This window comes from Anomaloglossus baeobatrachus, chromosome 4 (assembly GCF_048569485.1).
Source record: "Anomaloglossus baeobatrachus isolate aAnoBae1 chromosome 4, aAnoBae1.hap1, whole genome shotgun sequence".
Lineage (NCBI taxonomy): Eukaryota > Metazoa > Chordata > Amphibia > Anura > Aromobatidae > Anomaloglossus > Anomaloglossus baeobatrachus.
The window spans coordinates 506,800,448-506,818,778 of record NC_134356.1 but is presented as its reverse complement, the minus strand read 5'-3'; the positions used below and the strand labels follow the sequence as shown (position 1 = coordinate 506,818,778).

Genomic DNA, 18,331 nt, shown 5'->3' with positions numbered 1-18,331 from the left:
CTGCAACAACAGATTTTATTTACAAGCCACTTAACGTTTGTGGTTGCCCTGCAAGTTCTCGGGCTTGTCCATAGAAGTTTCTATGCAGCTAAGGGGTCCCCACGGGGACAACGGTGCCGGCAACGGCCGGTTTCCAAATCACGGTTTGCAGACAATCAGGTTACTTTCACGGTAATCATTTTCTCATTACTTTTCAAACTTTCAAAACACACATACTTGTGGTCCCAACGGGGACAACTGCAGCGGGCTTCCGCTGACCTTGAGGCGGTTACCACCGCAGGGGGTCGGCCCACTCAGGGACCGTACGGTACATGGGGTTCTCCTTCCATCGGCAGTTCAACCCCGAACCACTGACAGCCGTTAGGAACGGCGGCGGAGGCAACATACTTGGGACCTCCTCTTCCATCAACGGCATTCTCTCCGGACCCCCGGCCGCGGCGCTGACATCCGTCTCCCACTCAATCAGGGCTGGTTCTGGGGTTTGGGTGGACTGATCGCGGCGCGGCACGGCCGCAGCGGCCCCTTGCTCACGGGCCCCCACTACGGCAACCATTCTGCGCATCTCCGCCTTCCAATCCATCAACTGCTGCAGGCTCTGCGCCCTCACCTTCAAGCAGAACCGGCCCAATTCCCGCTCCAGCCACTCAGCGGTCCCGGCGGGGAGCTCACCCGGGCAGCAATCTTCAAAGGCTACTCCTCCTCTTTTTCCCCAGAGCTTGGATGCCCCGGTAGCGGGTATGCCCGCGCTCCAATTCGAGGACGCCGCCATTCCTCCATCCGTGTCCCCCTTAGCCTCTTTCCGGCCCCTCCTCTATCGGGGCGGGGTTTTGGCCTTCGCGCCTCTGCTACTCGAGAAGACGCTCGAGCGGGAACTTTTCGCGCCAAAGATGGCAGCTTCTGGAATTTTACGGCCGGATACCTCCGGCGGTAACAAGGCGCACCTCTACCCAACGGCAGAGCGGTAAGATCCTGTTCGTGACGCCAAGTTGTCGCGGGCGGAGGAGGGGATGCCGCGCTCTCCCACTGCTCGGGTCCGGCTGGCACTGCGGCTGCTGCGGCCTGCCGCTGCTCGGTGGCTCGAGCGATGGGCTGGATCCCGGGGACTCGAGCGGTGCTCCTCGCCCGTGAGTGAAAGGGGATTGGTTTTTGGGATAGTTTATTGTCCGTGACGTCACCCACGGTTGTGGTGATTTGTTGACACCACCGCTGCTCTGTATGGGGATCCCGGGAGTGATGGTATGGAGCAGCTAGATGTTAGTCCTCCCATCCGTGGGTAGGGGGTTGGTTGTCCCGGGGCCCAGTGATGAGGTGGGTGATGAGGGATGGCGGGGCCGATGCAGGGCTTGGTGGGGTGCGGGGACGTGGGGGCAGCGCTGTGCCTCACGGCACTGTGGTACTCACTCAGCCTGAGATGATGACACAGTTCTCGGTAAAACACACGGCTGGAAAGACGGTTCCCACGGACGGCTGCACTTGCTTTTTCCCAGTAGTTGACGGTGACGGTCCCTTTTCCTGCACCTAAGATGATGTTGGTAACGATGGGTTCCCACCGGTAACCCGCTCCCCGGCTTGGATATGGGCCAGAGGAGCCCTACTTTGCCCGCAGGCGCTGGCCCTGAGAAACTGGTGCCCTGGCGGTGGCGGTGTCTCTCTCCAACGGTTGGACTGTTGCCTTCAATCGGGACTTGGTTGTTGGGAGACCCAGAGGTCCCCTTCACTAACGGATTTGGCAAATTCACGGCGACTCCTAGCCTTGCCGGGATCCGAAAGGCCCCTGCCACTGGTGCTGGCTTCACTTTGTATACCGCTCCGGTACCGCCGGGCCACCACCCGTCGCGGTCCTTTCGGCAACCTCCGGTCAGCCGCTCCTGTGGACAGTCACCGCCGTCTGCTGACCTTGCTGTCTCAGTCCGGGGCACACACCCGGACCAGCTTCAGGCTTTACAAACTGTCACTTTTTCTGTCACCACTCTCACTGTCCTCCTTTACCACTTCCTTCTACTTCCTCCTCCTAAACTCAACTTGCTCCCTCTCACTTTCACTTCCCTAGCTTGACTGACTGGTTTTCCCACCTCCAGGGCTGTGAACTCCTCAGTGGGCGGAGCCAACCGCCTGGCCCACCCCTTGGTGTGGACATCAGTCCCTGGAGGAAGGCAACAAGGATTTTTGGTTAGCCTTGGTGTTCCTATCTGGGGTGTAGGGTGTGGTGGTGTTATGACCTGTGACCCCTGGCTTGCCCAGGGCGTCACAGCAGCATCCTCTTCATTATCTGCGAGACCAAGCTCTGTAGGAAAATAGCGGCTTTACCAGATCCTGTAACTAAGAGCAATAAATAGGCCTGAGCTGTAATACTGGACACAGCCGTGACTACATGTTATATGGTCGTGTTACACAATCTACAAGTGCACAAAGATATTACACATTCACCACGCGAAAAGTGGGCCTGTGTACCTAAAAATGCCAGGGCTGAATTTTAGTCCCAGTCCGGCCCTGTTCCTCTCTCTACTAACCAACCTACACCCGACATCTTAATTACCTTCGATGATTCAATCATTACTCCCAAGCAGCAAGCTCGATTTCTTGGGGTCATATTTGACACAGAACGTTCCTTCATTTCCCATATACAATCACTCGCACATGTCATCTGCATCTTAAAAACATCTCCAGAATCCAACCATTTCTCACCTTTGAAACTGTAAAAACTCTTATGCGGGCGTCACACGAGACGAGCTATCGCGCGATGCATCATCGGGGTCACGTTTTTCGTGATGCACATCCGGCATCGTTTGCGATGTCGTTTTGTGTGACACCACCGAGTGACGCAGAATCGCTCACAAATCATGAGTCGTGTACTCGTCGCTTATTTTTAAAAAATTGTTTATTTTTAATGGCGCCGGTTGTTCATCGTACCCGGGGCAGCACGCATCGCTCCATGTGACACCCCGGGAACGGTGAACACAGCTTACCTGCGTCCCGCAGCTCCCGCCGGCAATGCGGAAGGAAGGAGGTGGGCAGGATGTTTAAGTCCGGCTCATCTCCGCCCCTCCGCTTCTATTGGCCGGCCGCTGTGTGACATCGCTGTGAGGCCGAATGTCCCTCCCCCTTCAGGAAGTGGACGTTTGCCGCCCACAGAGAGGTCGCTCAGCAGGTAAGTATGTGTAACGGTGGTTTAACGACTTTGTGCGCCACGGGCAACTAATTGCCTGTGACGCACAAACGACGGGGGCGGGAGCGATCACTCGTGCAATCGCACGATAGATCATACCGTGTGACGCCCGCATTACTGTCACTCTTATTCATTCTCGTCTGGACTACTGCAACACTTTACTAATTGGTCTCACTCTGACCAAACTTTCTAGTCTCCAATCCATCCTGAACGCAGCAGCCGCTCCACTGATGCCTCCACCTTGTGCCAGTCACTACACTGGCTACCTATTAGCTACAGAATACAATACAAACTTGTATCTCTCACCCACAAAGCTCTCCACAGTTCTGCACCACCAAATATCTCATGCCTCATCTCTATCTATCATCCTACCCGCCCCCTCAATTCCTCAAATGATCTTAGGGGTACTTTGCACGCTGCGACATCGCTACTGCGATATCGTCGGGGTCAAATCGAAAGTGACGCACATCCTGCGCCAGTAACAACATCGCAAGGTGTAAAGCCTAGATGCGCCGATAAACAATCGCAAAAGCGTTGTAAATCGGTGATCTGTGTGTGACGCCCTGGACTAGTCAGGTTGTCCCAGGTAGTCCCATGCACACACACCCCCTCCCTGAAAAGGTGACAGCAGCCAAGTTTAAGAAACCTTGTCACCACCCTCCAGGTTTCATGTCCACACCAGGGGGACGGAGCCAGGCGGTTGGCTCCGCCCACCGAGGAGTTCACAGGCCTGGAGGCGGGAGAAAGCAGTGGAGTTCTTGAGAGTAGTTTGACAGTGGAGGAGAGAAGTCAAGTTCAAGGGCAGACCTGTGACCAGGCCTGCCGATAGTCTACTCAGGTGGCTGGGTTGGAGCCCAGTCACCTCTGGCAAGGAGGTTTTTCAGTATGCTCCCAAGGAAGAGTAATGGTTAGGGAGACAGCCTCCCGTTCTTTTTCCCGACGCCTTCTCTGCAGGTTCAAACCCTATTTTTCCTCCCTCCACCCCCCCCAAAAGAAATGCACAAATAAATATACACATTTTTTTGACAAAACAATTTTTATTATGGTTTTTCTATCATATTACCATGCTTGACATAAACCTTCCTTTCATTCAATGTATCAAAGCATGCAGGATTTGTATGTATTTAAAAATTTTTTTTTGGTTTTTTCTTCCCCTTTTTTTGCTGATCATGACGTAGTTCTGCTCCTCGTGGCTATGACTCATGGGGAAATGAGGTCATTCCCAGGAACATGGCCTCACTGTGAAACCTTTATTTAAACCCTGATTTTTTCTGTATTGGTATGTTTCTTTTTTCCCTGAAGAAGAAGGCGGATATGCCTTTGAAACGCGTTGGAATGGCTCAATAAAAGAATATTTTTAAGAAATCTTCAGCTTTGTGGTTCATAGCGCGGCAAAAAAACCTGTCTTTCATTTTCCGATTTTATGCAGTAACCTCTGGCAAGGAGGCAGATGGTGGTGGCTGCCTGCAGGAGCTGGGATTACAGCCGGTGGAACCGTAGGGACCGGGGTCAGGCGGTGGCCCGCCGGTACCGAACAGGGGAACCGATTGGAAACCGGAGCACCAGGAGGGGTACTCAGACCCAGTACGAAGCCCAGAAACCACTAGGCTGAGTCAAATCAACTGATTGAGGACTGAACTTTAGGACCTTTCCCAGACAAGACATGACTGAAGACAACAGCCCAACCATTAGGGTAAAGCCACGGCCAAGGCATAGAGACCCAAGGGGCCAGCGTCTGCGGACAAACATGGCTCTCCCGACACCCAGCAAGCCGGGGAGCGGACTACCGTTGCTTAGGCATAAGAGTCAAAATATTCACATAAGGAGGTGCAGGAGAAAGGCGGAAACCACCAACCTGTTAAGGGAGAAGCTGCAGCCGGCTGCGGGCACCGTTCATCACCCCGTTTGGTTTACCAGAGACTCCAGTGTGTTGTATCATAGTGAGTACACCAGTGCCTTTGGGCCGCACACCGCACCAGCACCCAGCACACACCCCTCCCCACTCCTCAGCACCTCCCTCGGGCCCCCGGGACCATCACTCCCCTACCCATGGAGGGGTCAACACCAAGCTGCGGAACACCATCTCCGGGAGGCCTAGTCAACGGCAGCGGTGGTGTCCATCCATTCACCACAACCCGTGGGTGGCGTCACGAACTTATATCCCTTACAAACCACCGCGGCACCGGCCGTGGAACTCCCCACCAAAGTCCCTGCGTGTAGCGCCAACCCTCTTGCAGAGCGACGTGACCCCCGGGTCCGTGAGGAGCTCGAGTCACCCACCGTACGAGCACGGATCCGAGCGGCTCGGCAACTGGCCGAGCCCCCGGGGCGGTACACATCGACTCTTCTGGCACCGTGAACAGGATAGAACCATCCACTTACCTGTGGAAGTGCGTCTTGAAGTTATCGTTGGCGGCGTCCCGCTGAAAAATTGCAGAATCCGCCATCTTGTCACCTTCCTGTGGCGCGAAGTTTCCCGCCCAAGCCGTCTTTTCCGAGCAGAAAGGGCGTGAAAAAGCGAAGCCCCGCCCCCTGAGAGCAGAGCGGTGCACAAAAGCAAGTAGAGTGCCCCGAAAAGACCAAGGGGGGGCGGGTAAAGATCCAGCCTCATGTGACTGAGGAGATAAAGGGCAGGGACTCCAGGACTCTGCCATCCGTCTGGTTCCTGGACAAACAAGTTGCAACATATCTGCCCCGTTTGAGAAGCCCGAATTCCCAGAGCCCGCGCCCGGAACAGCGGCATGGGTGGAAGCCCGGACGACTCTTATGTGTTGCCGCCTACAAGTGCAGGTGACCTAATAGAGCAGTGGGCAACCGAGATGCTGGGAGATAGCTTCGGCTGTGCGGGCACACGAGATGGAGGCAAATTTGGAGGAGCGGGTGGGCGACCCACGCCTCTATGTCCTGGAGGGACCGGTCGCTGCGGCTGAGGGACCCCGTCTGCCCCCGCTTCCCCTGTCGCCTCCTCCACGGCCCGTTCCAGCCGCGGCTGACCCCCCCGCTCGGTCTGCCGCCCCCGACACCGGCGGTGGAACCCGTCCCAGCTGCCCATGAGGACCCGCCTGTAGATGCGGCTCGCGGATGACCGTATGCCCGGCCTGCACCGACCCTGTTACCCTGGAAGGTGCCCGTCCCAGACGTTATCCCACCAGTCCCGGAGAAGGCGACGCCCAGTGAAACCCCGGCCCCGGCAGTCCACCCGGCCAAGAGGGAGGCTATCGCAAACCGGAGGCTTGCCCAGCCGGTAAAGCTGGCCGTTTCCCAACCCCAGGCCTCGGCTGAGGCAGAGCAGGGTTGTTGCTGTGAGGCAGCACTCCAGGCCGCGACACAGCGGGGTTTCCCAGATAAGGTGCAGGTCGTGGCCGGCACGGGGGAACTCCGGCTCGGCCCAACCCGCGTGCAAGGAGGGCAACTGGACGCCCCGTACTGGGAGCGGCAGCAGTGCCAGCTGGGCCGGGAAATTGCAGCCCGGGAGAAGAAGAAGGCGGAGGTCCTGGCCCGCACCATAAAGGAGAAGTACAATCTCCGTAATGCAACCTTTAGGGTGCGGGGCCCGACCTTCCAAGGCCAAGTCCGCCGGTTTGACCCCCAGCGTGGATGGGGGTTCATCTTTGAACCGGGCCTGGAGGATGAAGTATTCGTTTCCCAACGGGATGTCAACTCACACCTCCCGTTGGGCCATCCGGATCGGGATCTGGTTCCAGGAGATCTTGTGACCTACACCTGGCATTGCGGGGAGAGGGGCTGGTTTTCCCTCGGTGTTAAAAGGAGGGTGCGCCAGGATGTCCCGGAGCGCTCCCAGTCCCCTCCCCCACCGTACAGGCCTGAGGTTGCCGTCGAGAAGGATTATGAAGAGGAAGAAGATGAGAGTTAAAGGCAGCGGAACCCGGTTGCCAAGTTGAACACAGTCCCCGTTGGGACCATACTGCCTGTGTTTGTGTCCCGTTTCATAAAGACAAGGCCGAGAACTGGCAGGCCACCCAAAAACTATTGGGCTTGTAAATAACCCCCCTTTTAACCGGCCTTCCGGTTTCACAGCCTCCAGAGAAGCAGACTGGAGGATGGGCCTGCGGGAAATAGATGGTCGAGGCCCGCCACCACTGCAACCGGTGGCCATCCTCCGGGTCAGGGGTCCCCTGGACGTGGGGCCTCTGAAAAGATGAGCAGATGTGAAACCCTGCACCCGTCCCGTTAAATAACGCCTGGGCCCGTTCCTGGACTGGGGAAAAGGGGTGCTGCCCGCTTCTTAGGGGCAGCATCCAGGTTCAGGTTGTTTGGGTGGGTGACTTAAGGATCCGGTCCCGTTTCCCGTATTAATAAAAATGTTACTGTTTGCAACGGTTCAAGTATGTGCCTCTCGTAAGGGAAGATTCAAAAAGAAAAAAATGCATAATGTTTACAAATGTTTTATCTTTTTGCAGTTCCAAATAAACCGGTGATGGACGGACAGCCCGCGGACGGTCTGCAGTAAACCAAGGGGAAATGTGATGTAACGACGTCGCAACGTGTAAAGCCTAGATGCGCCGATAAACGATCGCAAAAGCGTCGTAAATCGGTGATCTGTGTGTGACGCCCTGGACTAGTCAGGTCGTCCCAAGTAGTCCCATGCACACACACCCCCTCCCTGAAAAGGTGACAGCAGCCAAACTTAAGAAACCTTGTCACCACTCTCCAGGTTTCATGTCCACACCAGGGGGACGGAGCCAGGCGGTTGGCTCCATCCACCGAGGAGTTCACAGGCCTGGAGGCGGGAGAAAGCAGTAGAGTTCTTGAGAGTAGTTGGAGAGAGTAGTTTGACAGTGGAGGAGAGAAGTCAAGTTCAAGGGCAGACCTATGACCAGGCCTGCCGATAGTCTACTCAGGTGGCTGGGTTGGAGCCCAGTCACCTCTGGCAAGGAGGCAGATGGTGGTGGCCGCCTGCAGGAGCTGGGATTACAGCCTGTGGAACCGTAGGGACTGGGGTCAGGCGGAGGCCCGCCGGTACCGAACAGGGGAACCGATTGGAAACCGGAGCACCAGGAGGGGTACTCAGACCCAGTACGAAGCCCAGAAACCACTAGGCTGAGTCGAATCAACTGATTGAGGACTGGACTTTAGGACCTTTCCCACACAAGACCCGACTGAAGACAACAGCCCAACCATTAGGGTAAAGCCATCGCCAAGGCATAGAGACCCAAGGGGCCAGCGTCTGCGGGCAAACATGGCTCTCCCGACACCCAGCAAGCCGGGGAGCGGACTACCGTTGGAGTCAAAACATTCACATAAGGAGGTGCAGGAGAAAGGCGGAAACCGCCAACCTGTTAAGGGAGAAGCTGCAGCCGGCTGCGGGCACCGTTCATCACCCCGTTTGGTTCACCAGAGACTCCAGTGTGTTGTATCATAGTGAGTACACCAGTGCCTTCGGGCCGCGTACCGCATCAGCACCCAGCATGCACCCCTCCCCACTCCTCAGCACCTCCCTCGGACCCCCGGGACCATCATTCCCCTACCCACGGAGGGGTCAACACCAAGCTGCGTAACACCGTCCCCGGGAGGCCTAGTCAACGGCAGCGGTGGTGTCCATCCATTCACCACAACCCGTGGGTGGCGTCACGAACTTATATCCCTTACAAACCACCGCGGCCCCGGCCGTGGAACTCCCCACCGAAGTCCCTGCGTGTAGCGCCAACCCCCTTGCAGAGCGACGTGAACCCCGGGTCCATGACGAGCTCAAGCCACCCACCGTACGAGCATGGATCCGAGCGGCTCGGCAACTGGCCGAGCCCCCGGGGCGGTACATGTGTAGCGTCAGACATTTTCATAATGTCGCACCAATAGGAGATACGATGTTGTTCCTCATTCCTGCGGCAGCACACATCGCTGTATGTGAAGCCGCAGGAGCGAGGAACATCTCCTTACCTGCCTCCACCGGCTATGCGGAAGGAAGGAGGTGGGCGGGATGTTTATGTCCCGCTCATCACCGCACCTCCGGTTCTATTGGCCGCCTGCCCATGTGATGTCGCTGTGACGCCGCACGACCCGCCCCCTTAGCAAGGAGGCGGGTTGCCGGCCAGAGCGATGTCGCAGGGCAGGTAACTGCATGTGAAGCTGCCGTGGCGATAATGTTCACTACGGCAGCTATCACAAGATATCGTATGTGCGACGGGGGCGGGTACTATCGCGCTCGGCATCGCAAGCATCGGCTAGCGATGTTGCAGCATGCAAAGTACCCCTTAGGGGCACTTTGCACACTACGACATCACAAGCCGATGCTGTGATTCCGTGCGCTATAGTCCCCGCCCCCGTCGCAGCTGCGATATCATGGTGATAGCTGGCGTAGTGAACATTATCGCTACGCCAGCTTCACATGCACTCACCTGCCCTGCGACGTCGCTCTGGCCGGCGATCCGCCTCCTTATTAAGCTACGTCACATGGCAGGCGGCCAATAGAAGATGAGGGGCGGAGATGAGCGGGACATAAACATCCCGCCCACCTCCTTCCTTCCGCATAGCTGGCGTGAGCCGCAGGATGCAGGTAGGAGATGTTCCTCGCTCCTGCGGCTTCACACACAGCGATGTGTGCTGCCGCTGGAATGAGGAACAACATCGTAACATCAGTCATTTCCAAATTATGGAAATGACAGATGCTACACCGATGATACGATTACGACGATTTTGCGCTCGTTAATCGTATCAAAAAGGCTTTACACACTACGATATCGCCTGCGACGCCGGATGTGCGTCACTTTCAATAGGAGTATACTCACCAAAGGATCTTGGTTATGAATTGACCTCCTCAGATCTAGATATTTTGGGATACCTGAGTCCTCTAGTCAATTACCCACTGGATTTTATATGATGAGGACCATTGATTTGGAGTGATCTATGTGGGCCTATTCGGGCCTTACATACTATTAATAGCAATTTCTTCACCTATAAAGTATTTAAATATACATATAGGATACCTTTTACATAGGTGTCCAATTCTCCATTGACTACTCCATTCTATACTGAGACCCTTATTTTTACTCTGTGCATTGAACCAATTCATTACTTTTCTCATAGCTACTGGGTGACCACTTCAGGATTATATCATTCACTGTTCATTTTTCATGCTCCCTTTTTCCCCTTCCCTCAACTTTTCTTCCTGTAAAATTTTTTTTAACAATTTTCAATAATAAAAATTATTGTTTTAATATGAGTTTCAGTATTCTTTTTGTAGGTTGTATATGGTAATGTATACTGGAACCACTAATATGGTATTCTGTTTACTGACACTACGATATCGCCTGCGACGCCGGATGTGCGTCACTTTCAATTTGACCCCCACCGACATCGCACCTGCGATGTCGTAGTGTGCAAAGTGCCCCTTAGACTAACATCGTCCATAAACCGAACTTCACAACTCCGTCTCCAAGACTTTACTCGTGCTACTCCGGTTTTCTGGAATGCATTACCCCAAATGATGCCACTAATATCCAGCCCCCAAGTTTTTACGCGTGCATGAAAAACACATCTCTTCAGAAAAGCTTATCATCATAACTCACTAACCTAACTCTCTCCTGTTCCCGCCTTCTAAATGCTATCCATAACCTTTTCCCTCCTATATCTGTCCTCACATTCTCCATACAACCAATAGCACATGAGTGCACATAAAAAGTTACGGTCTGATGACCGGATGATTCAACTTTTTATGAAATCCATAATTTATCATAATGATGGCCGGAACAGACACTACAAGCACGGTTTACCTTTTGTGTCCCCCTAGTTCCCCATAGACTATAAGGCTATGACCGCACTGCGTTTTCATGTGCGTTTCAGCAGCGTTTTGAGCAGCAGCGTTTTCATGCCAAAAGGCATGCGTTTTGGTTTTCCATGATAGTCTATGGAAAAGGTTGATTTCTAGACCGCACTTTGCGTTTTAAAACGCTGTGTTTAATTTGCATAATTTGTGGCAAAAAACATGCGTTCAAAGAAGCAGCATGTCAATTGTTTTTGCCATTTCTGCTGCGTTTTACTAACATTGAAGTCAATGAGAAGTATCAAAAAGCAACAAACATCAAAATTCCTGCGTTTTACCTGCTTTTTAGCTGCAGAAATAGTGTGTTTTTAACTTCAAAAATGCATGCTTTTCTAACATTAAAATAATGGATTAATATGTCCCTTTACACACACACATAGTCCGACAATTAAATTAAAGAAAATTATGATTCTATTGTTATTTTAGCATTAAATATTATAAAACCGCTATAATTTCATGAAATATAACTTTTTCTTTATTAATTCACAAAATACATATGTATTGGGGTTTTTTTCTCTTTTTTCATTCTGTTTGACTGTGTAAACTTTATTTACCAGTGTCTTGATGTTCAAAACGCATCTGTCAAAACGCAAGGGAAAAAGCATATAAATAGCGCTGAAAACGCATCTAAAACGCGGTAAATATGCATGCGTTTTTAGCGCTAAATTTCTGGAAAAGGCAACTTTGGCAAAATCAATTCAGGCAAAAACGTGCGTTTATACCTGCAAGTAGGATAACGCAAAGTGCGGTCATAGCCTTAGCTTGTGAGCTGAGACCTCACTCCTCCTGTAGCTGCTGAACTATGCGCTACTTTTAGTTTTGTTTTTGTCTGTTAAAGGCCCCAACTGATTGTAAAGTGCTGCAGAATATGTTGGCGCTATAAAAACACACATACCAGAAACACGGATATGTGAAGAAGGCTTTGTGAATAGACACATTGGATCCTACAGAATTAGACACCTGTTAGAAACAATCTAAGGCAACCTATTAGTAAAATAAATAAAAAATGAAACAAAGAAAGTAGAATTAGACTTCCATCATTGAAAGTGTTTATTTTCAGTCACATTTGGAAATATAAGTATTTAATCTGTTTTTTTAAATATGAACTAAAAATATAGATCTGAGTAAATTGAAATAATATATGCTATGATTGATAGTTCTGTTCTTTATCTATTAATTCTTGGTGAGCCAGGCTCGGATAACCATGAACTCTTAATAATGATAATCTGCCATTATTAAATATAGAAATATCAATACCTAGATTATATACTGTCTCACCTGAGACGATAGATTGCATATGCAGTTATTATTGTTGCTTATGAAATGTGCAATTTTCTATAATTTACCACAATGTTCTTTTCCCAAAAATTTGACATATTCCAATTCAAGCTAAAATATACCCTACACGGGGAACAAGTGATGTGTGAAGTCGGATCCCTCACAGCTGAGGCACCTGGGTTAATAGCCACATGGTGACTAGTGATGGGCGAATGTGCTCGGCACTGCTCGTTACCCAATTGGGTATTAGAGTGCTTGGGTACTCACGGAGCTCAGCAATGCTCATTACTCAATAAGGCATCGGGTGCTTGGGTACTCACGGAGCTCAGCCAAGTATCGCGGGTGCTCGGATATTTTATCCGTGAAACTACTACAACGCACGAGCTTTCTTCACTCCATGATGTGTGCAGGCACCCCAAGGAGAGCTATTCACAGCCTCTGAATGGCTCTCCCAGGGGATAGAACAATGTTCTCAGACGTGGTGTAACAAATCTAAAAACGAAAAAAAAAACCTGCCCTCTCTCCCACCGAAAGTGCTCTGTTTATGGCTGGCTTTACGTGGGCGGAGACTCGAACAGGCCAATCATTGACTTTCCATAATGCTCCTTAGTCATGTCAAGCTCATCCGAGTGTCTGACCAGCTCAAATCGAGTAACGAGCACCCGAGCATATTAGCGCTGCTCGCCCATCACTAATGGGGACATCTCTAGTTCCTATAGTATTAATTTAGTATTGGGTCAACCCAAACAATGTGGCTGCTGTGTAGATAATGAGCATATCACACCAGTGCTTGGAGTGGGCAACAGGGCAGTTTTAGCCCGCACTGGATGCTGATTTCTGGGAGACTGGGCACACTGTAAAACTTGATTAATTTTCGGAAGGCATTTTTCTCTAAAATCATAACCTTTCCTGGGAGCTTGGAGTGTATGCTGCCATCTTTCTGAAGTTCAAACTGAGGCACCATCTTTTCCACAATTGTTTCCCTATTATGTGCAGGAACACTATTACAACTAAGAGAACGAACACTCTTTTTCTTGTCTTGGGAAGACCAGTATCGGCATATAGATGAAACTGCTCTATGTTTGCTAGACACAGGCACATTCTCAGGGAAACAGTCATCAAAGGGATCCAAGTCATTTTCAGTAATCTGCTCAACCCAATCTTTAGGGCTGAAATCTGCATGTTTGGGTTGTACGGTGATTCTTTGGAAGTTGTCTCCTTCGTCCTCATCTTCCATGGTTTGAGGGCTCAGTAATTTATTGCCGTCATTGGATATGGAGCTATAGTGCAGATTACTGACATTTATTGCAGCTTCCCTGATAAGATGCCAATCACGTTGGATGTCTTCCCTTGTGGTGAACTGAGAAGTGACTGTAAAACGGATGATAAACTTGTCATGGATAGTGGCTGGAACCAGAAACATGTTCCCAGATCTGGTCAATTCTGCCAGTACTTGTTCCGTCAGGATGTTTGGACCCTAAGTTTTGGAAAAAGTATGAAAGTATTATGAAATCCTGAGTGATGGCAAATATATTTTGTCTTGTAAAATTAACTCTAAAAAAACCCAACTGGCGAATGTGAAACTTGCAAGATTTAATTTTTTATTTTTTTTAATAAAGATTGTGATATGGAACTAAAAATATTGCCAGAAAGTAAAAAATAAATTAGTATAATACAAACACCTGATTTAAACAATAGATCATTTTTTGATTATAGATTCCCTATAGATTTAGTAGGTGTGGAACTCTACTACCGGACATAAGAAAGAGAGAACGTATAAGCGGTCATGTGAAATTTTCTTTGTTCTCTTTGATAAGATAGATCATTTAGGGTACATTGAGGGCCGCCATCAGGACTTTACAATCATGACTGGTGCATGGGGCCTGGAGTAATTACTTAGCTTTATTAAGCCCTGGGCCGGGGCCCCCTCTTCACTGGGCCCAAGTCACAGCTGCAGCAGAGGGGCCCGACAGTTTTGCTTCAGCCATTGCACACATGGCTAAATTGCATGCGAAGCCCTTCGCATGCAAATTAGCCATGTGGCCGGAAGCAAGGTGAGTGGAGCAGAGCAGTGTGGAGCAACGTGATGAGGTCATCACTCTGTGACCTCATCACACTACTGCGGGCGACGCGGAGGTGGTGAGCACATGGCATCTGGCATGGACAGGTAGGTGCTCCATGAGCTGAAGATTACCGGAGGTGGTGGGGGGGCCCAGTCCCTACCTTGCTTCAGCTGCATGTGCGTCAGAACGTGCACATCCAGATGAAATGCATCGCGGCTCAGAAAGGATGCCCACAAAACATTCTTTTTGCGGCAGAGGAGAGGCCCAGGAAGGGGATATAAACAAGAAGGATGACATATATACCAGGAAGGGGACAAAAACCAGGTTGGGGAGATTATACCAGAATGGGCCCAGGAGGGATATATATTATATACACACACGCATACACACACACACATTGTCCCTCTGTATAATATCCTCCTGGTATACATGTCCTCCTGGTATATATGTCCCCTTCCTGGTATATATGTCCTCGTTCTGATATATATGTCTCCATCCTGGGTCCACCCTGGTATGTGTGTCCCCATCCTGGTTTATTGTTCTCTTCCTAGCATATATGTCCTCCTCCTGGTATATATGTCCGCATCCTGGGACCCTCCTGGTATATATGTCCCCATCTTGGTTTACTTGTCCCCATCTTGGTATATATCCCATCCTAGGCCCCTCCTGCTATGTATATCCCCATCCTGGCCACATTCTGGTATATATGTCCCAATCCTGGTTTTTGTCCCCTTCCTGGTATACATGTCCTCCTTCTTTTATATATGTCCCTTTCCAGGGCTCCTCCTTGTGTATATATATCCCCCTCCTGGGCACATTCTAGTATAATGTCCCTTCCTGATTTTTGTCCCTCTCCTGGTATATATGTACTCCCTTTTGTATATGTCCCCTTCCTAGGCCCCTCCTGGTATATATATATATATATATATATATATATATATCTCCCTCCTGGACACATTTTGGTATATATGTCCCCATCCTGGCTTTTGTCCCCTTCCTGGTATATATGTCCTCCTTCTTACATATATGTCTCCATCCGGGGCCCCTCCTGGTGTGTGTATATAATATATATATATATATATATATATATATATATATATAAAGAGGGGCAGCTTGTGTGGGGGATAGTATACAAAGTGGCAGCGTACTTGAGGGATAATTTAAAGAGGGGCAGTTTGTGTGTGCGGATAGTATACAGGGTGGCAGTGTGTGTGTGTGTGTGTGTGTGTGTGGGGATATGCAGAGGAGCAGTGTGAATGTGGGGATATTATACAGAGGAGCAGTGTGTGTGTGTGATATTATACAGAAGAGCAGTGTGTGTGGGGGGATATTATATAGAGAATCAGTGTGTGTGTGTGTGTGTGGGGGGATATTATACAGAGGAGCAGTGTATGTGGGGGTATATTATACAGGGGATAAGTGTGTGGGGGATATTATACACAGGGGCATTGTGTGTGGGTGTATTATACAGAGGGCCAGTGTGTGGGGCATATTATACATGGGAAAGTGTGGGAAACACACATACACATGAATGGCGGTGAGAGTGTGGAAAATTTGAGGGGTGGAGGTGGTGCTGAAGTGGAGCCTGGGTGGAATTTCAAGGGGGCCCAAAAGTTTTACCAGTGTGGGGTCCTGGGTACATTAAATGGTACTTGGATATGCACACGAGTTTAGGATCACTGCGGCAGGACCAGTGAAAATTAATGTGAATATTCCCCAATTGGTCTCCAATTATACAACTTTCTTTTAACCAGTAAACGTATCTGGCATTTATTTCCAATTTATATATCAAATGAGATTAATCGCAACAAAGTAAAAGATAACTTTTCCAAAATGTGTAGCAGAAAGTAAATGCCACCAGACATTAGGTTACCTTTAGCCGGAAGACAACAAGCCCAAGGTGTCTCTTTGCAGGAACCTCAAAGAGCTGGTCGGCTTTAACGAATGACTCAAAATACTTGGCCAAGTCTGTGCCCTGAAAGAATAAATGAAACACATGGCAGCATATTTTATGAAGATATATTTTTATTGGCTTTTCCACATAATGAAATGATGCTGAAACTTTGTGTGAAATCAAGTAACAAATGTTTCAAAAGCACAATGTTTCTACCACCATCTACTGGTGTCTTTCAGAATTTAAAGGGAACCTGTCAGCAGAAATTTCGCAATAAACCTAAAAGATTCCCCCTCTACAGCTCCTGGGCTGCATTCTAGAAAGGTTCCTGTTGCTATTGTGCCCCCTTTGAGACCTAAATAAATACTTTATAAAGTCTTACCTTTTTGTATGCAAATGTTTTTTTATGGTCACTGGAGCGGGCTGTCTTGCGTCCGTTGTTCGCTTCCTGCCGCTTTACGCCGTCCCCCATTACTCATTTCCAAACATGAGGACACTGCCCAGTGCTCCCAAGGTCTCGCGCATGCCCAGTGGCACTATTGCGGGACAGCACTGTGTAAAACGTGACCGCTGGTGAGATGATTGCGCAGGCGCGAGATTATGGGCGGCGCTGTGATTGTCATCAGCAGCGTCATCCAAGTACCCGCCCATAATCTCGTGCCCGCGCTTTTCCCTCTGCCTCCACCGTTATGCGCAAGCGCTGGCCATATGAACCCAAGTCACCTATTACCGCAGGCGCGAGATTATGGGTGGGTACTTGGATGACGCTGCTGATGACAATCACAGCGCCACCCATAATCTCGCGCCTCCGCAAATCACCTCACCAGCGGTCACGCTTTACACAGTGCTGTCCCGCGATAGTGCCACTGGGTATGCGCGAGACCTCGGGATCACTGGGCGGCGTACTCATGTATGGAAATGAGCAATGGGGGACGGCGTAAAGCGGCAGGAGGTGAATAACGGACGCAAGACAGCCCGCTCCAGTGACCATAAAAAAAGATTTGCATACAAAAAGGTAAGACTTTATAAAGTATTTATTTAGGTCTCAAAGGGGGCACAATAGCAACAGGAACCTTTCTAGAATGCAGCCCAGGAGCCGCAGAGGGGGAATCTTTTAGGTTTATTGCGAAATTTCTGCTGACAGGTTCCCTTTAATGAACAGAACGGTCCAGTGACACTAAAAACATACAGATACTGCATTATGACTATGGTTGCAAATGGAATATTATAGTGGTTGACAGAAATGGAAAAATAATAAAATAAAATTAAACATGTCAAATATTTTTAACAATAGAACACATATCCATTATAATCTATGGAGCTGTTCATATGTTCGTGGGTTTTTTTTTTGCAGATCATGTGTCTACAATAAATCATGAAATTATGTCCATTTTTGATCACCACTAGACATTTATGGTTCTTTGAAAATTACGGCCAGCACACGGATGGCATTAGGTGCAGTGTGTGATTAACATTATAAAGGAGAGGCTTTGCAGTTTATTTTTTTTTTTTTTCATAAATACTGATGAAACACCGATAGTATAAACTGACCAAATACTTATAAAAATTGGATCCATAACAATGATGACACGCAGACCATTTTTTTGTAAAAAAAAAAAAAAATCACTGATGTCTGAATGAGGCATTAAGCTAGGTTCACATCACGTTTTATCCACTTGTTAGTGGCTCCATTAGGACTTAAAGGGAACCTCTCACCAGATTTGTCCCTTATAAGCTGCGGCCACCACCAGTGACCCCTTATTTAGAGCATTGCAGAATAATGTATATCAGATTCCAGGCCGCTCTGTATAACATAAAAATCACCTGTGAGGCGGTCTGATCTGAAGGGTGTTGCTGGTATTGGTTTGGTGCGTCCTTTCTTCCTTCCATCACCGTCCTCCTTCCCAGCTATGTGTGCATGATGTGTCCTACGTCATCCTCACAGAGTCCGCCATTGTGCTCCTGCACATGCACAGTTTGATCTGCACTGCTGAGAGCAGAGCAAAGTACTGTAATGCACAGGCGCGGGAAAGGTTAAAGTACCTTGCTCTGCCCTTGGCAGGACAGAGAGAAGTGCGCATGCGCAGGAACTCAATGAAGGATACAGTATAGATGGTGCGTCATCTGATCGCAAGAAGAGTGGAGGCGCC

General features: G+C 49.8%; 1 protein-coding gene across 1 annotated transcript in view; it reads right to left on the bottom strand.

Annotated features, from left to right (window-relative positions):
• Positions 1-12,012: 12,012 nt before the first annotated feature.
• The window catches only part of HDC (histidine decarboxylase), a 33,227-nt gene continuing 26,908 nt past the window's right edge, over positions 12,013-18,331 (bottom strand). The window contains exons 11-12 of the mRNA XM_075342767.1: positions 16,161-16,262; positions 12,013-13,701 (exon numbers count right to left, since the gene is read on the bottom strand). Of these exons, the coding sequence (XP_075198882.1) occupies positions 13,003-13,701; positions 16,161-16,262 (801 nt within the window). The 3' untranslated portion in view covers positions 12,013-13,002. The remainder of the gene's footprint in view (positions 13,702-16,160; positions 16,263-18,331) is intronic.